At 55.0% G+C, this 21,694-nt stretch overlaps 1 protein-coding gene across 2 annotated transcripts; it reads left to right on the forward strand.

The window, feature by feature from the left end:
* Positions 1-25: 25 nt before the first annotated feature.
* On the forward strand, positions 26-19,269 carry LOC122127330 (solute carrier family 35 member E2A). 2 transcript variants are annotated; one of them, XM_042701940.1, is made up of 11 exons: positions 26-79; positions 2,881-2,948; positions 9,987-10,117; positions 10,226-10,412; positions 10,505-10,640; positions 11,413-11,540; positions 11,803-11,923; positions 12,907-12,960; positions 13,200-13,272; positions 14,656-14,801; positions 16,745-19,269. In XM_042701940.1, exons 3-11 carry the CDS (start codon positions 10,094-10,096, stop codon positions 16,959-16,961), a joined length of 1,086 nt encoding a protein of 361 aa, XP_042557874.1. In that variant the 5' UTR covers positions 26-79; positions 2,881-2,948; positions 9,987-10,093; the 3' UTR covers positions 16,962-19,269. The 2 variants fall into 2 exon arrangements, with proteins under 2 accessions (XP_042557874.1, XP_042557873.1); XM_042701939.1 differs by having other exon boundaries at positions 9,987-10,412.
* The last annotated feature ends 2,425 nt before the right edge of the window (positions 19,270-21,694 follow it).

Here is a 21,694-nt window from a genome sequence, read left to right on the forward strand (position 1 = left end):
GGGGACGGCGGGGCGCGCGGCGGCGGCGGCGGCGGCGGCGGGCGGACGGCCGCGGAGACGCCGGGACCGGAAGACGCAGGTTAGACGCGGCCGGCGCCGGGCCCCGCCGTTCCCCCTTCCCCCCCCCTCCCCCCGCCGCTTAGGCCCCGCCGTCCCCCCCCCTCCCGGCACCCAGGCCCGCCGTCCCCCCTCCCCTCCCGCCGCCCGGGCCCCACTGTCCCCCCCCCCCCCGCCCCCCGCCGCTCAGGCCCCGCCGTCCCCCCGCTGGGGCTCCCCGTCCCTGCCGCCCAGGCTCGGGGCTCTGTGAGTTCTGAAGCCAGAGAATAAAACAAACGGGAGGATGGCGGTGAGGGGGGGAGGCCGGGCAGGGGGGGTGGGGTGGGGAGGCCAGGGCGGTCTCCAGGCCCATCTCCAGTATGACAGCTGGCCAGCGATGCGACATGGTAGAGGTGAGGTGCATGGTGGAGGGCCGTCTGGCTGAGGCAGAGCATGCATGTACAGCCTGCGTGTGCAGACCTGCGCGTACAGACCCTGTGCGTGCACAGCCTGCCTGTGCAGACTTGCGTGTGCAGACCTGCGTGTGCAGGCCTGTGTGTGCAGACCTGTGTGCAGAGCTTGCGTGTATACACCTGCGTGTACAAACCCTGTGCGTGCACAGCCTGCCTGTGCAGACTTGCCTGTGCAGACCTGTGTGCAGAGCCTGCGTGTGCAGACCTGCCTGTGCAGACCTGTGTGCAGAGCCTGCGTGTATACACCTGCGTGTACAGACCTTGTGCGTGCACAGCCTGCCTGTGCAGACCTGCGCATGCAGACCTGCCTATGTAGACCTGCGTGTGCAGACCTGTGTGCAGAGCCTGCGTGTGCAGATTTGCCTGTGCAGACCTGTGTGCAGAGCCTTCGTGTATACACCTGCGTGTACAGACCTTGTGCGTGCACAGCCTGCCTGTGCAGACTTGCCTGTGCAGACCTGTGTGCAGAGCCTGCGTGTGTACACCTGCGCATACAGACCCTGTGTGTGCACAGCCTGCCTGTGCAGACCTGGGAGTGCAGAGCCTGCGTGTGCAGACCCTGTGCGTGCAGACCTGTGTGTGCAGACCTGCGCATACAGCCTGCGTGCGCAGACCTGCGTGTACAGACCCTGTGCGTGCACAGCCTGCCTGTGCAGACCTGCGCGTGCAGATCTGTGTGTGCAGACCTGCGTGTGCAGAGCCTGTGTGTGCAGACCTGTGTTTTCAGACTTGCGCGTGCAGAGCCTACATGTGAAGAGCCTGCTTGTGCACACCTGTGTGTGCAGAGCTTGCGTGTGCGGAGCTTGCGTGTGAAGACCTGTGTGCAGAGCCTGCGTGTGCAGACATGCGTGTGCAGAGCCTGCGTGTGCAGACTTGTATGTGCAGAGCTTGCGTGTGCAGAGCTTGCGTGTGCAGGCCTGAGAGTGCAGAGGCAGACCTGCTCTGCTGCTTGTGAAGTGACTTCGCACAGGATGCCAGGTCCTTCTGGAGACAGGCTAAGGAGAAGGGAGCCATTGAAAGGGGGAAGGAACATTAAGGGAGGAAGCAGGCTTGTGAGTAGGAATAGGGGCAACTCCACAGGAGCAAGGGAGGGCAAGATGCTGTCTGGGAAGAAATGTACTCTTGTTGGTTGTTGTCCCGGGGCTTGAACTCAGGGCCTGGGCGCTGTCCCTGAACTTCTCTTGCTCAAGGCTAGCGCTCTACCACTTGAGCCACAGCAACACTTCTGGCTTTTTCTGTGTATGTGGTGCTGAGGAATTGAACCCAGGGCTTCATGCATGCTAGGCAAGCACTCTACCACTGAGCCACCTTCCCAGCCCACAGGATCCGTTGTTAATGTCGATAAAATAAAAAATGCTGGAAGGGGAGGCAGGGATGGGAATCACTTCCTGAGCTGACTGTGGCTAGTAATGTGCTGTTTGCTGAGACTTCAGGCCCAGCAAAATCAGCTGGCTCTGTAGGAGGTCATGAAAGTTTGCCCTTTCCATCGGTGACAGACTTCTGTCAGGATCAATGCATGTGCCTACCCTGAGCTCCTTAGCCTGGGCACATGGACTTCCAGCTTCTCCGTTTTAAAAGCAGACCTGGGTGAGGCCGGGGCATTCTCCAGGTGACTCTGGAGGTAAACCAGAGGTGGAACCTTTGGATTCCACTGTGTAGGATTTGTGCTTCCATATATTTTTGTCTAAAATGCCCTGCTGACAGTTTGAACCATGCCAATTCTGGGGCTTGAACTTAGGGCCTGGGCATTTCTCCCCAACCTTTTTTCCTCAAAGCTGGTGCTTAACCACCTGAGCCACCGTTCTATTTCCAGCTTTTCTGGTGGCTGAATGGAGATAAGAGTCTCATAAACTTTCCTGCCTGGGCTGGCTTCAAACCCACCCTCTGATCTCAGCCTCCTCCTAGTTAGGATGGCAGTGTCAACTGCCAGTGTGCCGGGCTGCTCCAGAGCCTGTTAACCTAGAATTAAGGAAACTGAAAGTCCGATGGGTTTTACAAAAATGACAGTTTGCCTGTACTCTGGTTGACAGTTGGAGGGAGCAGCGTTCGGGTGTCTCTGGGGCCCGGTGTCTTCCCTGTGCTTCTGAGCCCTGCACGTGACGCTGGGTGCACACTGCTCAGGAGAGGAGGCTTCTCCTGACCCAGGGTCAGAAGGGCACCCAGGCAATGAAGCTTTTATCTGTGCTGGATGTACTTTAACATCTGCGAGGTTGGCGATGACTCAAACCTTTATGGTCAGTGAGCCACACCCCCAAGTTCAAGTTCAGCTGCGCAGTGTGTTTCCAGGCCCATGCAGGTGCACGCAGCCACCGGTTCTTCAGAGCGCTTGATGTCTGTTCCCCGATCAATGCCGACCCTTGGTCTTTTGCAGGATAAGAATTGCTTTTCTCTGAGAGCAACTAAGAAAGAACAGACTGGAAAGCCGGGAACCAGGACTGGGTGAGTGATTCACCCTTCAGCCCCCAGGGTTCTCTGCCTGCTCAGTGTCTGCTGCGGACACGGGGGGGGGGGGGGGGGGGGGGGGGGGGGCTGGGCGTGGGCCGTTTCTCAAGCATGAGCAGCCCCAGGGTTCACTTGGCCAGGGCCGGGGGAGAACCGGTATGACTGTGGTGGGAAGCCTGTGAGATGCCCTGTGCCCCCAGTGCCCCTCTGCCCGGTGGTTCCACCCGGGCCTTGCTGGAGCAGGAGTGAGGCGTGTCTCAGGTGAGGTGATAAAGAGTCTGATGAGCGGTGCTGCCGGTTTTGAGGTTGCTGGTGGAGGAGCCGGGGAGCCTCCCCCCCCCCCCGCACCCCCAGAGCGGCAGCCTGCCTCTGCGTAGTCCGTCTGAGTAACTCCCAGACCAGCCAACAGCCGAGCCACAGCTTCCTGGGAGATTTCAGCCAGAGGTTCTGCAAGTGTACCCCAGTTCCTGCCCCTGAGACGCAGGCTGTGAGCCGGTGAGAGAGAAGGCCTCTGTTCACACCCCAGTACCAAAGTAACACAAAAAAAGTTCTGAGTTTAGCCACTACGGGTTTTTTTTAGTCCAGAATGAGTCAGTACACTAGGGCTTTGGTTGAAGTTCTCTTTTCCTACCTCAGGCCAGGAAGACATTTTTCTTCATTTTTTCCTTAAAGTATCAAAACTTAAAAGTTTTAAAGGGCTGGGAAGGTGGTTCAGTGGTAGAGCACTTGGCTTACATGCCTGAGGCCCTGGGTTCGATTCCTTAGCACCACATAAGCAGAATTTAAAAAAAGCCAGAAGTGGCGCTGTGGCTCAAGTGGTAGAGTGCTAGCCTTGAGCTGAAGAGCTGAAGGACAGCGCCCAGGCCCAGAGTTGAGGCCCCATGACCGGACCCAAAAAAAAAAAAAAGTTTTAAAATTTAGGTGGGTGCTGGTGGCTTACGCCTGTCATCCAAGCTACCCAGGAGGCTGAACTCAGGATCATGGTTCAAAGCCAGGCTGGGCAGGAAACGCAGTGAAACTCTTATCTCCAATAAACCACTCAGAAAACTGGAAGTGGTGCTGTGGCTCAAATGGTAGAGCGCTCTTCTTAAGCTGAAGAGCTGAGGGACAGTATCCAGGCCCAGAGTTCAAGACCCACCACCAACCAAAAAAAAAAAAAAGTTTTAAAAATTTGGGGCTGGAAGTTGGCTCAATGGTAGAGTGCTCGCCTTGCATGCATGAGGCCCTGGGTTCAATTCCTCAGCACCACATAAGCAGAAAAGCCAGAAGTGGCGCTGTGGCTCAAGTGTTAGAGCGCTAACCTTGATCTGAAGAACTGAGGGTCAGTGCCCAGGATCAGAGTTCAAGCCCCACGACCAACAAAAAAAAAAACCAAAAAGTTTTAAAGTCCAGTACATTTTCAGGAGCCAGCTTGAGAGCGGCGCTTCCCCAGCCCACTGCCCCTGACCTGCTGGGAGCTGTCTCTTCTGGTGAGTCAGGTAGAACCTTGTGTGTGTGCACGTGCACAGGCCCTCATGCCTGTGAGTGTACCAGCACTGGGGTTGAACGCCAGGCTTTACATTCTTCCTTAAGTTTTTTGCTCCAGGCTAGTGCTCTTTCACTTGAACCAGAGCTCCACTTCCAGAAGGCTTTTGGTGGTTAACTGGAGATAAGTGTGTCTCATGGAAGTTCCTGCCAGGCTGAACCTTGATCCTCAGATCTCAGCTCCTGAATTGTTAGGATTACAGATGGAGGCCCTGATAGAATCTTCCAAGAATGACTGTTAGGACCATCTGAGCCAGTGTGTGACTCAGTGTCGATGGGCTGCTGGGTGGGAGCTCTAGAACCACAAACAACCAAGCAAGCTGAGACGGCATTACCAGGTTAAGTATTGAGTGTTGCCACACTTACTAGTCTGTGGCCTTTTTTTGTGACAAGGTCTTGGCTGAGGCCTAGGCTGACTTGACCTTACATTCCTCCATCCACTCCCCTTGCCCGCCTCCCTCCCACAGCACCCCCGCTTAGCTCTGGGCAGATCTGTCCTGGCTCTGTGCACCGATAGGATTTCCCCTTGTGTGGGGACCTGTGGTCTGTCCCGTGTGGGGAACTGTGGTCTATCCTGTGGGACCTGTGCTCTGTCCTGTGTGGGGAACTGTGGTCCGTCCCATGTGAGGACCTGTGGTCCGTCCTGTGCCATCCTGTGTGGGACCTGTAGTTTGCCCTGTGGTGACCTGTGGTCTGTTTCATGGGACCTGTGGTTCATCCTGTGTGAGGGCCTGTGGTCTGTCGTATGTGGGACTGTGACTTGTCCTGTGGCCCCTGTGCTCCTCCCCTCGATGATCTGTGTGCCATCTAGATTCAAGGCCTTCCTTCACCTTGCTGGTCTCTGGTTTCTTTTCTTTCTGCAAATGATTTTCACGTAATCCACTTAAAACATGTTGTGATTCCAAGTTATAGTTTCAGGACTGGGAAGGTGGCTCAGTGGTAGAGCGCTTGCCTTGCATGCATGAGGCCCTGGGTTCGATTCCTCAGCACCACATAAGCAAAAAGAAAAAAGCCGGAAGTGGCTCTGTGGCTCAAGTAGTAGAGCGCTAGCCTTGAGCTGAAGAGCTGAGGGACAGCGCCCAGGCCCAGAGTTCAGGCCCCACGACTGGACCCAAAAAAAAAAAAAACAAGTTATAGTTTCATCAGTTCTGAAATTTAGCATTCATCTTTTGTGTGTGTATGCCAGTATTGGGGCTTGAACTCGGGTACTCAAGTTCTTGCTTAGCTTTTTCATTCAAGGTTGATCTTCTACCACTTAAGCAATAGCTCCACTTGCAGCTTTTTGGTGATTAATTGGAGATAAGTATCCCACAGACTTTTCTACTCAGGCTGACTTTGAACCAAGATCCTCAGATCTCAGCCTCCTGAGTTGCTAGGATTACAGGTGTGAGCCACTGGTGCCTGGTTGGTAGTTGATTTTTGTTTTTTGTTTTTGCCAGTCTTGGGGCTTAAACTCAGGGCCTGAGCACTGTCCCTGAGCTTCTTTGGCTCAAGGCTAGTGCTCTACCATGTGAGCCACAGCGCCATTTCCAGCTTTTCCTGTGTGTGTGGTGCTGAGGAATGGAGCCCAGGGCTTCATGCGTGCGAGGCAAACACTCTACCATTGAGCCATGTTCCCAGCCTTGGTGGTTTCACCTTTGACCACCAGGTCATGGCAGTGTTTGTTTCTCCAGGGTGAGGTCATGCTTTCCGCCTTCTTTTTTGTTGTTGTTGGTGGTGGTCATGGGGCTTGAACTCTGGGCCTGGGCATTGTCCCTCAGCTCTTCAGCTCAAGGCGAGCACTCTACCGCTTGAGCCACAGCGCCACTTCCGGTTTTTCTGGTGGTTTATTGGAGATAACAGTTTCACGGACTTTCCTGCCCGGGCTGGCTTTGAACCGAGATCCTCAGATCTCAGCCTCCTGAGTAGCTGGGGTGACAGGCGTGAGCCACTGGCGCCCGGTGCTTCGCCCTTCTTAACAAGGAAACAGTTTGCTGGTTTGCCACTGAACTTCGTGGGCACTCCCTTCCAGCCTGCAGAGTTAGTTCTGATGGCTTCTCCTGCTGGTGTGTTCTGTCCTGTCTGTGTGCAGCTCTGGGGGCTGCAGACCTCCAGCCATCATCCTGGCTCATGGCCAGGATCATCCTGGAGCCACAGGCAACTGAAGCAGTACCCTCCATCTCAGATCCTCATCACTGGTCTGTGTCTGCCAGGTCCTCAGTCCTGATCTCGATTTGCATGTTTCCTGTCTGACCCTGTTGGGTCTGCTGCTAGCTGCTGTGGTTGGTGGGGTCACCCTGGTCAAGGCCGCAGAGCAGTCTGATGCCCACACCTCCTCCCCTGCTCCATGTCAGGATGTGATGAGCTCTGAGTGCCCCGTAGCGCCCTGGGACTGAGACTCCTCACGTGACCAGGGTCACGTGGGGGGGGGCTTCCAGGGCATTCACCCGCTCTGGTAGCTGGGACTGAGACTCCTCACTTGACCAGGGTCACGTGTAGGGGGGGGCTTCCAGGGCACTCACCCGCTCTGGTAGCTGGGACTGAGACTCCTCACTTGACCAGGGTCACGTGTAGGGGGGGGCTTCCAGGGCACTCACCCGCTCTGGTAGCTGGGACTGAGACTCCTCACGTGACCAGGGTCACGTGGGGGGGGGGGCTTCCAGGGGCATTCACCCGCTCTGGTAGCTGGGACTGAGACTCCTCACGTGACCAGGGTCACGTGGGGGGGGGGCTTCCAGGGGCATTCACCCGCTCTGGTAGCTGGGACTGAGACTCCTCACGTGACCAGGGTCACGTGTAGGGGGGGGCTTCCAGGGCACTCACCCGCTCTGGTAGCTGGGACTGAGACTCCTCACTTGACCAGGGTCACGTGTGGGGGGGCTTCCAGGGCACTCACCCGCTCTGGTAGCTGGGACTGAGACTCCTCACTTGACCAGGGTCACATGTGGGGGGGGCTTCCAGGGGCATTCACCCGCTCTGGTAGCTGGGACTGAGACTCCTCACTTGACCAGGGTCACGTGTGGGGGGGGGGCTTCCAGGGGCAATCACCCGCTCTGGTAGCTGGGACTGAGACTCCTCACGTGACCAGGGTCACGTGTGGGGGGGGCTGCCAGGCCATTCACCCGCTCTGGTAGGGAGCAGATGCCCCCACCCGTGAGATTGCGTGCCTGTTGTCCAAGGCCCTTTGTGTCTGTTTGTGCAGGTAAAACTGGGTCTTTTTTTTGGTCAGTTGTGGGGCTTGAACTCTGGGCTTAGGCACTGTCCCTGCGCTCTTCAGCTCAAGGAAAGCACTCTACTGCTTGAGCCACAGCGCCATTTCCGGTTTTCGAGTGGTTTATTGGAGATAACAGTTTCATGGACTTTCCTGCCTAGGCTGGCTTTGAACCGAGATCCTCAGATCTCAGCCTCCTCAGTAGCTAGGATTACAGGCATGAGCCACCGGTGCCCAGCAGGTTGTGGCTGTTGTATCAGTACTGGGACCTGAACTCAGGGTTTCTTGCTTTCCCTTGGCTTTGTCATTCTACTTCTACTTTGGCACTCTACTTCCGAGCCGTCCCTTGACTTTGCCAGTTGGTTGGAGGGAAGAGTCCCTCCAACCTAGTCATCCCTCAGAGTGCTCTGCTAGTTTTCTCTCTGGTTCGCTGTTACCCGCCTGGACTCAGGGGGAGGGGTTTGAAGTCTGGAACCCTTCTTTCCTGCCTTGTGGAACACTGGAACCAGACTTGCGGTTACAGCATCTTGGTTGACTTTCTTCCTTTCTGGGCTTTCCTTTTCTTTCTTTCTTTTTTTTTTCCCCCTTCGGTCCTGAGGCTTCAACTCTGGGCCTGAGCAGTGGTCTCTGAGCTTCTTTTGCTCAAGGCGAGCACTCTACCACTTGAGCCACAGCGCCACTTCCAGCTTTTTCTGCTTATGTGATACTGAGGAACGGAACCCAGGGCCTCATGCATGCAAGGCCAGCGCTCTGCCACTGAGCCCCAGGTTGTTGAACTTTCACCTGGGGCCTGGCCCCTTTGTTCTGTGCCTGGCTGAAGCTTTAGGTGTTCCCTTAATGCACATCTGAAGTCTGGGGCCTCTGCAGGTTTGTGTGTGTGCGGGGATGCTCAGCCACCCTGCAGCCTGTCTTACAGGGGTCTGGGGTGCTGGGGCACCAACGTTCTGTTGTGTGCATATCCTGCAGGGTACACATGGCCTGCGGGACCAGGAGAAGAGGAAGTGTGTGGTGTGAAGCAGGAACAGGTCCAGGTCATAGACTGGTTCAGACACCTGGGTACCAGTTCAGACACCTGGGTACCAGTTGCTTAAGCCTAATTCCAGCAAGGGCAGAACAGGAGGGCTGCTCTACACCTGGGCAGTGCCTCCTCAGAGACATTGTAACAGAGGCCTGAGCACTCTTGTGTGAGCCTTTGACCCAATGCACAGCACTGGTCTAGAAAGTCGCAGAAAGCAACTGGGACACCTGGAAGAGGTCACATCTGCATCCATCTGATGTGGCCATACCTTTCTCCCACCTGGTCCCACCTCTTACCTGGTCCCACTTCCCTTTACCTGGACACACCTTTCCCCACCCCTGCCCTATATAAGGTCTAACCCGGGGCCAGACGCTCTCTTTTGCCAGCCGAGTGGAGTGCCAACCTTGCCTGGTCCCAGCAGGTCTACTGAATAAACCTACCCCTTACCTGAAAAAAAAAAAAAAGAAAGAAAGTCAATTCTGGGCCTGTAGCATATCCCAAACCATCTTGAGAGATTGTTGTCCAAGTATTGGGACCCCACATCTCCAGGGCTGCTAGGAAAATGGCCCTGCAAATGAGGGGCCCACCCTGAGACTGTTGATCATAGGTGAACAGTGCATTATCAGAGGCCACACCTTAAAGATGTGGAGCTGGGAAGGTGGCTCAGTGGTAGAGTGCTCGCCTCACATGCATGAGGCTCTGGGTTCCATTCCTCAGCACCACATAAGCAGAAAAAGCTGGAAGTGGTGCTGTGCCTCAAGTGATAGAGCACTAGCCTTGAGCTGAAGAGCTGAGGGACAGTGCCCAGGCCCAGAGTTCAGGCCCAACAACTGGCAAAAAAAAAAGGCAGATCTGAGAAAAATGGACGGGTTTGCCATAGATCCAGACAGGACCTCTGCAGGTGGCAGATGCAGCGGCTGAAGTTAACTCTGTCCCTCCCACTGTGAGCCTCTGAACAAAATGTCTGGAGGACATGAAAAGTGAAGGCCCAGTGCTGGAGGGCAGAGCGCTGCTGGTTAAGACCAGGTGGCAGAGCCACTGGGTGGAAAAATGCGCCCCAGAGCCTCAGGCCCTTTAGAGCGGGGCAGGGCCTCTGGGCCCGGCCTGCTGTGGCGGGGAAGGGTGAGGACGGGGACAGGACCTGGGGACCCCGGCTGCTTCTTTGCAGGGCAGGCTGTCTACCTCTTATACCACCCCAGACCCCTATTTGTGCTTTTGAAACTAGCTCACGTTGATGACTGAAACTCTGAGTAACACTGACCATTCAGCTTCAGTAACGGGTCTCCTTTTCTTACCGTTGCAGCCTGAATGTTCATTCACACTTCCCGGGGCCATGGTCCTGCAGGCTGGGACTCACGCCTGACTCATGCCGTCTGCCCCTGAGCTCCACCCCTCAGCCCAGGCCTCGGCATGGCGTCCTCCACAAAGCCTCAGGTGCTGCCAGAGGTGGTGCCTGGCTCTGAGGAGGAGCAGAAGGGGAAGCCTCTGGGCTCCTGGGGCTCTCTTTTTGGCCACCGGAGTGAGAAGGTTGTGTTTGCGAAGGGCGGGGCCCCGGAGGAGAGCCTGCTCACCGTCACCCTCACCGAGACCACCGTCATCGAGTCGGGCCTGGGCGTGTGGAGCTCGCGGGCGCTCCTCTACCTCACGCTCTGGTTCTTCTTCAGCTTCTGCACGCTCTTCCTCAACAAGTACATCTTATCCCTGCTGGAGGGGGAGCCCAGCATGCTAGGTACAGTGACGGCTGGGGCCTGGGCAGCTGCCTCTGACCCGGGGCGGAGGTCCCCCAGGTGCTGTTCCCAGCCTGCTCGTCCCCCTCCCCAGGCGCTGTGCAAATGCTGTCCACCACACTCATCGGATGTGTCAAGATATTTGTCCCTTGCTGCTTGTATCAGCACAAGCCCCGGCCCTCGTACCCGCCCAACTTCATCATGACCATGCTCTTCGTGGGCCTGATGAGGTAAGGAACGCCACCTTCGGGTGAATGTCCATTGCTTCTCAGATAGGAAAAGTGTTTCTGGTCTCTGCTTGTGCTGACAGACCAGGCTCAAGCTCCTGGGTGTAGAGGGCACGCTGGGGCCCTCACAGAGCGGGCAGGCGTGGAGTTACAGGGGGTCACAGGTGTGCAGGCGTGGGGTTACAGGGGGTCACGGGGCATGCAGGTGTGGCTCCCAGGGGGTCACGGGGCATGCAGGTGTAGGGCTCCCTGGGGTTTACTTCTATGAGTCCTGGTGCCACATGGATTTATGCAGACTTTCTGGACGCCTTGGAGGTGGTATTGTAACTGCAGTGGGGGGGGGGGGGGTGACCAGGCCCCGCACCTCTAAGCAGTGTAGTCACCTTCACGTTGCGCAGCTACCCTTGGAGCTGAAGGCCAGGCCTCCACACATGGAGGGAGGGCCAAGGTGGCGGAATACCAACCAGAGGGCCCACAGGCTGGAGCTAACGCTTGGGGCCTCTCTCCTGTGTGCTGTGTGTGTGCGTGTGCACACACCAGTACTGGAGCTTGAACTCGGCCTCACACTCTCACTTGGCTTTTTTACTCAAGGCTGGCACTCTATCATTTGGGTTACACTTCCACTTAATTGGAGATGAATGTCGTGGACCTCTGCCTGGGCCGGCTCTGAAGCACGACCCTCACTCAGGTCTTGCCTCCTGATAGCTAGGATCGCCGTGTGAGCCAGAGCCGCCCTGTGTGGACAGGCTCATCCTCACGCTGCTTTTGCTTTGAGGTTTGCGACCGTGGTGTTGGGGCTGGTGAGCCTGAAGAACGTGGCGGTTTCCTTCGCTGAGACAGTGAAGAGCTCCGCGCCCATCTTCACGGTGATCCTGTCTCGGATGATCCTGGGGGAGTACACAGGTGTGGACCCCCTGCGCCCCCTCCTCCCTAGCCCACCAGCTCCTCGGGCCTGGCCGGCTGCTCCGGGCCCCATCCGCTCCTCCTGGGGCAGCCCCAGGGGGAAGCTCAGACCTTGTCCGAAAAACAAGCTTTAGAAGCACCAGGTTGTGGGCCAGTCTGTGGATGGAGCTGCAGGTCTGTCCTGTCCTGCAGGGGTAGAGATGGGGACAGTCGCACTCCTGGGGTGGGCTGCAGCGGCACCTGCGTGTTTTGCCTTTCCCAGGGCTGCTGGTCAACCTGTCCCTTGTCCCTGTGATGGGGGGGCTGGCGCTGTGCACTGCCACTGAGCTGAGCTTCAACGTCCTGGGGTTTTCGGCTGCGTTGTCCACCAATGTCATGGACTGGTGAGTCACGGGAGGGGCACAGGCTTTCCTGCTCCTGCGCTGGGCCCAGGAACACTCAGTGCAGACAAGTCAGCCACGCCTGTGATGGACCAGGCTCCCCTGCCGTGGCCCGGACTTGGTGCACAGTCCTGAGACCTTGAATGCTGACGGCACAGTGTACGCGTAGCCTTACTAAGTACACGTGTATGTCCAACACACACAGAACCAGCATGGCAAGTGGGGCGCTGGTGGCTCACACCTCTAGTCCCAGCTACTCGGGAAGCTACCTGTTCCAGGCTAGCTTGGGCAGAAGTCCTCTGAGACCCCTTCTCAACCAAGACCTCAGCCTGGTGGTGCACACCTGCCATCCCGCTACACGAGAGACCAAGAGTAGGAGGCCCGTGGTTCCAGAACAGCCTAGCAAAAACATTGATTAGACTGTCTCAGTGGAAGAGGGGTGGTGACGCATGCTTGTAATTCTAGCTCCTATAGAAAGCATAAAAGACATTCAGTCATATGATCAGACAAAAGGCAAATCCCTATCTAAAAAATAACCAGTGCAAGCTGGGCACTGGTGGCGCACCGGTGGCTCATGCCTGTAATCCTAGCTACTCAGGAGGTTGAGGTCTGAGGATTTCAGTTCAAATCCAGGCTAGACAGCCAAGTCTGTATCACTCTTACCTCTAGTTAACTAGCAAATAAGCAAGAGTTGTGGCTCCTATGGTAGAGCACCAGCCTTGAGAAGAGAAAGCTCTAAGGGGCAGTGCTCAGGCTCTGAGTTCAAGCCCCAGTACTTACACCAAAACAGTGTGAAGAAGAGCTGGAGGCATGGCTCAGGTAGAGTGCCTGCGTAGCAAGCACCAGGCCCTGAGTTCACACCCTTCCGCCCCCAGAGGGGCAGCCAGGCATGGGCCTCGCCCTCGCCCCATGCTGGACACATCCAGCCTAGGTCCGCAGGCCGGCCGGCACGTCCACACTCCTGCATGACCTCTTCTCTGTTCTAGCTTGCAGAATGTCTTCTCAAAAAAGCTCCTGAGTGGGGACAAGTACAAGTTCTCGTGAGTGTCTTCCGGGGAGGCTCGTGGGTGGGTGTCCCCCCCGTGAAGGCTCCGGGTGCCCAGTATAAACACCTGAGCTGCCTCCTACTTGGCGTAGGGAGCAGCCTGGGCTGGCACCACCAGCTGCTCTGTGCTGGCCCTTCCCTTCCTTGTCCCGGGGCGTGGGCCCGGGGCATTCCTGGTGCAGGCGGGCGGGTGGGCGCGCGCTGGGGCATTCTGGTAGAGTGACGCCCCCACAGGGCCCCGGAGCTGCAGTTCTACACCAGCGCAGCCGCCACGGCCATGCTCATCCCTGCCTGGATCTTCTTCATGGTGGGTTTGACCACTGTTCCTCTGGCTCTCGGGGTGCACAGCTGGTTGTGGGGAGGAAAACACAGCTGGGAGGCTCTTAGGCAACTGCGTCCCTGCCGGTCTGTGGTGGTTTGCTGAGATTGATGTGCAAGGGTTTTTTTAGGTTTGCTTACCTTACTATTATCTTATTATTACCTTATTGTTGGGCTTGAACTCAGTGCTTGGGCACTGTCCCTGCGCTTGTGTGCTCAAAGCTAGCGCTTTACCACTGAGCCACAGCTCCACCTTGGGCTTTTTTTATAGTTATTTGGCAATAAGAGTCTCACGGACTTTTCCTGTCTGTGCTGGCTTTAAATTGCAGTCCTCAGATCTCAGCCTCCCAAGTAGCTGGGATTACAGGCATGAGCCACTGGAGCCTGGCTGTTTAGGTTTTGGGGAGCTCTTATACTCCCTGCAGGTGGCCATACCCTTTCACCCCACCAGGGCCAAGGGATCACCATTTCCCCAGGTCCTCATTAATGCTTGTTTTCTGCCTTTTTCTTTTCTTTTTTTTTCTTTTTATGTATCCATCCTAGGGGTTTGAACTCAGGGCCCAGGTGCTATCCCTGATCTTTTTTGTTCAAGGCTGGCTCTCTACCACTTGAGCCCCAGTTCCACTTTTGGCTTTCTGGTGGTTTAAATGGAGATAAGACTTTCGTGGACTCTCCTGCCTGGCCTGGCTTTTAAACTGTGATCCTCAGATCTCAGCCTCCTGAGTAACTGGGATTACAGGCAGGAGCCACCAGTTCCTGGCTGCTTGTTTGTTTGCATTTTGTTTGGTCTTCTAGAGGACAAAGTTTTGGTATGCGATCCAGGTTGGCCTTGAACTCACAGTCCTGCCTCAGCCTCCCAGGGTGCATGCAGTACCTGGTTTGTTTTCCACAGCAACTGTCCTAAAAGTATGCAGTGGGTTTGTTTGGTTTAGTTTTTTTGTCAGTCGTGGGTCTTGAACTCTGGGCCTGGGTGCTGTCCCTGAGCTCTTCAGCCCAAGGCTAGTGCTCTACTGCTTGAGCCATAGTGCCACTTCTGGTTTTCTGGTGGTTTATTGGCGATTAGAGTCTCAGGGACTTTCCTGCCTGGGCTGGCTTTGAACCGTGATCCTCAGATCTCAGCCTCCTGAGTAGCTAGGATGACAGGCGTGAGCCACTGGTGCCCAGCATCAGTGCAGTTTTTATTATACTCTGGGCCACGCACGTTGAGAGTCCTGGTAAAGGCCGTTGGGCTGTCACCCTAACGGTCACCTGCAGCGCTCTCCTCAACGTCACTGGCTTCACCTGACTGCTTGGTGTTGGTGACGTGGCCCCTCCCTGGCGGGGTGTACCAGTGCGCACAGGCCAGCGCCGCATCCTTGTATTCTGGCTTTAGGATGTGCCTGTGATTGGGAGGAGTGGGAAGAGCTTCAGCTACAGCCAGGACATTGTGCTGCTGCTGCTGACAGACGGCGCCCTGTTCCACCTCCAGAGCGTCACCGCCTATGCCCTCATGGGGAAGATCTCCCCAGTGACCTTCAGGTGGGCACGGGGCATCCCCGGGGTCTGCAGGGAAGGCTAACATGTGGGCGTTTTCATGAAAGCTATCCAGGGTTCTTCCATAGTGCTAACTGGCCACCCAGCACAGGTGCAGTGGGTCTTCAGAGGAGCCCTATGAGGAGTCAGCATGGGACAGGTTCCTGGTCCTCGAGTACCACTCTGTGAAGTGCTGCCCACTACTATCTCTGCTGATGCTGCCCACGCCACAGCCGCTGGCCACATTGGCCAGAGAGTAATTTGTTCAGTTACTCTTGGTTCTAGCGCTGGAGATTGAACTCAGGGCTTTGGACTCTCCAGGCAGACACTCTGCCACTCAAGCCACATCTCCAGCCCCTCTTTTCATTGGTTATTCTCAAGGCAGGATCTCACAGGAGGCGTGGCCAGACTCAGCTGTGGGCCTTCTGCCTCTGCTGCCCTGGCTGGCTGGCAGTGAGGCCCGGGCCACCGTGCCCAGCCATTGTGCTTCTGTTGTATCTGGGGACACCAGAGTGTCTGTTTGCCCAGCTAATCAGTTGAGATGGAGCTTCTGCAACTGTATTCCTGGGCTGGCCTCAAACCAAGATGTCTGGCTCTCCACTTCCCCAGTAGCTAGGCCCACAGGCTGGAGCCACCAGTCCTGAAAGATAGATCTTTTATTGTTTTTCATCAATTTATATGTGGGTGATGTGAGTGGCCAGTGCTGGCCTCTGGAAGCCCGTCCGCCCGTGCCGCTCTCTTGCTGGGACAGGTCCCATCCCACAGGTATGCGTCTTCCAGCAGCAGTTAGATGGAGGTACTCTTGTCGTGAGGGCTGATCCCTGGCTCTGTCCTGCTCTGTTGGTGGACCTGATTTTTTAACCTTCAAACTGTCATGGGGAGGTGGGGAGGACAATGGGGAGGTAGATGAGGACTTCTGGAATGTGCAGACAGTGCACGTGATGGCCAAGCTGCTGCCCGGCCAGCAGTGGACACTCAGGGCTGCCCCCCCCCCCCCCGCCCCCAATCCCTGAACTCCCATCTAGCTGGGTCACACGGTGCCTGAGGCCACCTCAGGAGATGTCAGGGAGGAGACCCCTTTCCCCAACAGGCTCATGATTCTAAAACTTGGATCTTCAGTATTGATCATTCCTAAACAATATAACAGCTATCTACGTAGCATTTGTGTTTTATTAGCATTTTATATTGTTTAGGGATTGATGACAGGAAAAAGATCTGTATATGCTTCAGGTGGCTGGAACAGCGGGATTTTGAGTTTGAGGCTCAGACTGAGCTATGTAGGGAGACCCTATCTCAAAAAATAGAGAAGGGCTGGGAATGTGGCTCACTGGTAGAGCATTTGCCTTGCATGCATGAAGTCCTGGGTTCAATTCTTCAGTCCTACATAAATGGAAAAAGCCAGAAGTGGTGCTGTGACTCAAGTGGTAGAGTGCTAGCCTTGAACAAAAGAAGCTCAGGGAGGGGGTTGGGAAGGTGGCTCAGTGGTAGAGCGCTTGCCTCGCATGCATGAGGCCCTGGGTTCGATTCCTCCACCACATAAGCAAAAAGAAAAAAGCTGGAAGAGGCGCTGAGACTCAAGTGGTAGAGTGCTAGCCTTGAGCTGAAGAGCTGAGGGACAGTGCCCAGGCCCAGAGTTCAGGCCCCACGACCCGACCAAAAAAAAAAAAAAATAGAATCACAGGTGTGCACCACTGTGCTTGGCCACTCCCACTTGAGGCTGCTGCTATGTGGTAGACCCACACTTTGTGCCTCTGACGTTTTTGGTAACAAAAAGTGATCAGCTCCAGAGAAAGAGAAGGAATGCAGTAGCCAGTAAAAGGCTCTCCATCTGTGTCCCCACAAGGCCCAGGCCCCCGGGGCTCCCGCATGGCGGCACAGAGGTGTGCATCTGGGGTGGGCTTGCCGGGGTGGGCGCAGGGCCTCACCTGCCTTCTGTCCCGTTGCCGCAGTGTCGCCAGCACCGTGAAGCATGCACTGTCCATCTGGCTCAGCATCATTGTTTTTGGCAACAAAATCACCAGCCTGTCCGCCATTGGCACCATCCTTGTGACAGTGGGAGTGCTGCTGTACACCAAGGCCCGGCAGCGCCAGCAGGAGGCCGTGCAGAGCCTGGCCGCAGCGGGCACAGAGGCCCCGGGCCCCCAGGAGCCCCGACAGCACCACTGAGCACAGGACTCACTGAGCACAGGCTGCCCAACTGCCCCGTGCGCTGCACCGCCCCCCAGTGCGGGCCGGGCTGGAGGGGGGTGTGAGGCTCTTCTCCCTGGGACTCATGTTTAATGGTGAGTGCGGAGCACTGCAGGAGGGAGGGGGCAGGCGGCCACAGCTCACGGCCTGGCACACTTAAGGCTGCCCTGCGGTGACCGCAGCTCCTGGGTCAACCTGAATGAGCGTGCCCCGCCTGGTGGTAGCTGGGAAGTTATCACCAAGCCAGCGAATCACAGAGACCCATGGCTCCAGGCAGCCAGACCCAGAAACAAGGGCGGGGGTGCGGGGACTTATTTCCCTCCCTGACTGCGCTTGGGTTTTCCTGAGGTCACCTGGGGACGCCATTAAATTGCCCGGGAAGGGCAGGGTCCCTTCTTGGCCTGGGCTGCCCTGAGTCCCCACCTCCTGCTGATGCTGCCTGTCCTATTCTGAGTCCCACGTGGGCAGAGCCTGGGTCCCTGATGCTGGGGTTAGCAGCTCTGCCATATGTCTGTGCAGGGACACATAGGACAGGGCAGAGCCTTCGTACCGATTCAGTGACACTCTGTCTTAGCAAAGCAAGTGCCAAAGGTTTCGGGAGTCCCTGTGCAGGAGGTGATGGCATCCTGCGGGACCACGGCCAGGTGTGTGAGCCCCCCTCCTCGCCAGCTCAGGAGGGACAAAGGGGACCGTGCCCTGAGCCCTGGAGGCTGAGTTTTCATTTCATTCTTCATCTCTGGAGTTCTGAGGGGGGCTTCGTTCTTCACCAGCCAGTCTTGGAGACCTTCTGCATCAGCCTGAGCCCTGGGGCTCTTGGGCTGAAGCTGCTGGCACCGTCTAACTTCCCTTCCCTGCTCCTCAGGCCTTCGGTGCCCATGACAGTCATTTGTTTCCACTTGGCTTCCAGCCTGGAGAGTACAAAAGCAGCCCCTGCAGGAGGTTAACATCTCAGAAATAAAGAGCAATAATTACGCCTCAGTAACATCTTCCTACTTGAAAGTCTGCCATGATGAATAGAAATGAGGCCTTTTAACCTGCAAGCCACCTTTTAAAACACTGCCCTCCTGTCTCTGGGACCAGCCAGCTGTGCAGTCTGCACTGAGGTCGCCTCTGCTGTGAAGATGATTTCACGACTTCAAAGATGATCTCGCCCAGGTTTCTCCTTCCTTTCCTCCAAAGAAAATACAGTGGTGGCGGCCTGGGGATGGATGTGGGCTTGATCTGCACAGCAAGCTCCCAAGCTTCTACAAGGAGGAAGATGCAACTCTGTAGGCGTTAGTTGGAGGAGCCCCAGCCCTCCTGCAGACCACGCCTGAGGGTTCAGTGGCTTCCGAGTATTGTTGGGAATGCCTGGCCTGAGTGCCACAGTGGCTAGGAAGTGGCGTAAGAAACGATTCCTCCTCCTCCTCCTCCCCCTCCTCCTCTTCCTCAACTTTCTCCTCCTTCCTCCCCCCCCCCATTTTCCCCCAACCCCCGTAAACAAAATATTTTCTAAAGTTGTGAGCAAGTGAGGCAATTTCCTGTGACACTCCTGAGACGCCTCCTCCCCCCAGGCTCTGGCCACACATTCCTGCCCCATCTCCTCACCACACCTTGCTTCCCACGTGTTGCTTCCCACAGTTGTCCCAGGACAGTTCGAAGCGCAGCCTGACCACTTATGATTGTACAGACATTTTTTTAAATTAATGTTGTGTGGTACTTTTATGTAGAATAGTATGTTCTCATGTGCAGAAGCACTTGCACTGGGTGTTGTTACCTGGGTTAATTCCTCCTTTATCCAGGTCATTGTCTGTGCCTTTGTAAGCTGGACAGAACTTCCAAGTGGGGCCTTCACTTGTTTGCCACATATTTGGAGGCATACAAGTTTTGGAGTATGGTTTAGTGCTTCAGCACTCTCCGGGGAGGTGTGAGCCTGGTAGCTCTGCTCAGACCCTCTGCCAGCCCTTTCGCTCTGGGTTGTTTTCAGGGAGGGTACTGCCTTTTGTCTGGGGTCCTCGACCAGGATGCTGTCTAGGGCTCCCCCGTGGCTGTGTACTACCTGGCTTATTTGTTGAAATGAGCTGTTGCTAACTTTTTGCCCTGGTTGGCCTGAAACCTCCTATCCCCACCTCCCAAGTGACTGAGGCTACAGCCATGCACACAGCGCTGACCTAAAAATACTTTTTTCTGTTAATCATAAATTCCTCTATATCAACATTATATATCTGCTTATGAAGTTGAGAATACTCTTGCACAATCCAAAATGTGTCTTTAATTTGAGAAAAATAAACATGGTGAATCAGAGGCCCTGGGGGAGGGGGGGGCGGATTACAGGGAATATCAGTCAGCCAGGCGCCAGTGGCTCAGGCTTGTAATCCTAGCTACTTGGGAGACTAACATCTGAGGACTGAGGATCAAAGCCAGCATGGACAGACAAATCCAAAAGACTTACACCCAATTAACCATTAAAAAGCCAGAACCAGGGGCTGGGAAGGTGGCTCAGTGGTGGCTTGCCTCGCATGCCTGAGGCCCTGGGTTTGATTGCTCAGCACCACATAAGCAGAAAAAGCCGGAAGTGGCGCTGTGGCTCAAGTGGTAGAGCACTGGCCTTGAGCTGAAGAGCTGAGGGACAGCGCCCAGGCTCAGAGTTCAGTCCCCACAACTGGCAAAAAAAAAAAAGCCAGAACCAGACATGGTTCAAGTGATAGAGCGCTAGCTTGAGAAGCCAAGAGAATGAAAGCCCTAAATTTAAGTCCCAGTACCAACACGCACACATTCACATGTGTGCGTACACATGTATACACACACACACACACACACACACACACACACACACGCAAAACTGTCAGCCAAATAGAGCTCTGCTCTGCTCAGTAGTGCCTTTAAAACCTTTACAACAAAACCAGCACGCTTTAGCTTCCTGGTTTAGCTCAATAGATTGTGGAGGTACAGCGCATTTTCACATCTACCAAATGAGGTGCTTCCCAGGGCTTCAGAATGTTTACGTTGGAAGTGGTGGTGTGGCTCCAAGTGATAAGAGTACCAACATTGAGTGAAAATGCCCAGTAAGGAAAGGAGGCCTTGAGTTCAAGTCCCAGCACAGATACACAAATACTTACACTGTTTCCTTGATTTGGAAACTAAACCAAGGAAGTTATTAAAGATAGAAATCTTTTCTTGGGGGGGGGGTTCTTTTAAGCTTAGGGTCCTTGAACTAAAGATCATTCAGCCTTAGTGTCAAAAGGATGGTCACGATGCCTGATTTCCGATTAAGTTTTTTTTTTTTAATTTAATTTTAATTTGCCTTTGACCAATATTCTGTTATGGACTTTTCTTTTTCTTTTTCAAAATATAGCCTGGTTGTAACTTCATCTCTCCTTTTTGGGGATTTGAACTCAACACCTCACTAAGTTGGCACTCTACAACTTCAGCTACCCTTCCATTTCTGCTTTTTGCTGGTTATTTGGGAGGTGGGAGTTTCAAACTTGTCTGACCAGACTGGCCTTGAACCATAATTCTCCAGATTTCAGCCTCCTGAGAGGCTAGAGTTACAGGTGTGAGCTACTAGTATTGTTTCCCCCTCCTTCCCCCCCCCCCCCCCCCAAGTGCTAGGGATTGAACCTAGGGCTGTGCACCTGCTAGGCAAGCTGAACCACTAAGCCACACACCCAGCACATTTTCTCAGTTTGTAAATAAGAATGTTTAGCTTGGGAAGGGGAAACAGAAGAGGCAATAATGCTTGGTAAGAAGTCTGAGGAAAAAAAATGTTTAGCTCTCCTGGACAAGGACCAGGAGTAGAACCTCAAGATTATGCTGACCATGGACAAGCTGTACCCACTCCAGCTCAGAGCAAAGAACATACCAGCTTTGGGGTCTCTGAAATACTTACCGTTTTCTTTGGGGCTCAGATTGTTTGCAGTTATTCCAATTGGAAAAAGTCTTGTTTGTATTTTAAGTTTTCATTTTTGGAAAGTGTCTTTGTTCAAGTGTGATTTAGAGGCTCTCTGCAGGTGAGGGCGTCTGTACAAGTGGTGGTGTAGAGTCCTCTTGATGAGGGCCTCATGACATTCCCACCTTGAGAAAATTTGAGGTCAGACATGGGGTACATGCGTGTGACCTCACCCATTCCCAGAGGCAGGAGGATGGAGCACTGGAGGCCAGGCAGGGCACAGCTGCTGAGACCTACCTCAGAGGGAGGTGTGGTAAGCGGGAGGCATGGGTCTAGTAGAGCCTTTGCCTCCCATCTGAGATGGAATTCAGTTCCAGTATTGCCAAAAAAGAAAAACTTGAGAACTATCCTTGCCTACTTCAGTGCGGTCATATTTGTTTTATACCAAGCAAAACTGAATTAAAGTACAGGATACAAAAGCTACGTGTACAGTGTTTTGAATTCACCTGTTGCAGTATTCATGTTGGTAGCCTAGTGCCGCCTACACCACGGTCTGAAAATACGTGAGTGAGCCTTGGTTCTGCTGTGCGGTGAGCCGGCCCTGTGCATTGTCCTGGGGCTGCGGCCTGCGCAGGTCAGTCTACAGGAGAAAGGCATGGAAGCAACTGTCAAAGGCCTTCTTCTGAAAGAGGAAAACAAAGGCCAAGTGTTTTTTTTGAGTCCGGTCGTGGGCCTGAACTCTGGCCTGGGCGCTGTCCCTCAGCTCTTCAGCTCAAGGCGAGCGCTCTAGCGCTTGAGCCACAGCGCCACTTCCGGCTTTTTGCTTATGTGGTGCTGAGGAATC

Source organism: Dipodomys spectabilis, unplaced genomic scaffold, assembly GCF_019054845.1.
Source record: "Dipodomys spectabilis isolate Male_0828 unplaced genomic scaffold, ASM1905484v1 ptg000299l, whole genome shotgun sequence".
Classification (NCBI taxonomy): Eukaryota; Metazoa; Chordata; class Mammalia; order Rodentia; family Heteromyidae; genus Dipodomys; species Dipodomys spectabilis.

Bases quoted from the DNA above. Each gene is read 5' to 3' on its own strand.
- LOC122127330 (XM_042701939.1), top strand. From the start codon at position 10,094: ATGGCGTCCTCCACAAAGCCTCAGGTGCTGCCAGAGGTGGTGCCTGGC. The intron at 10,413-10,504 runs GTACAGTGACGG...CCCCCTCCCCAG, and splicing joins GGGGGAGCCCAGCATGCTAG to GCGCTGTGCAAATGCTGTCC. The intron at 11,924-12,906 runs GTGAGTCACGGG...TCTCTGTTCTAG, and splicing joins TCCACCAATGTCATGGACTG to CTTGCAGAATGTCTTCTCAA.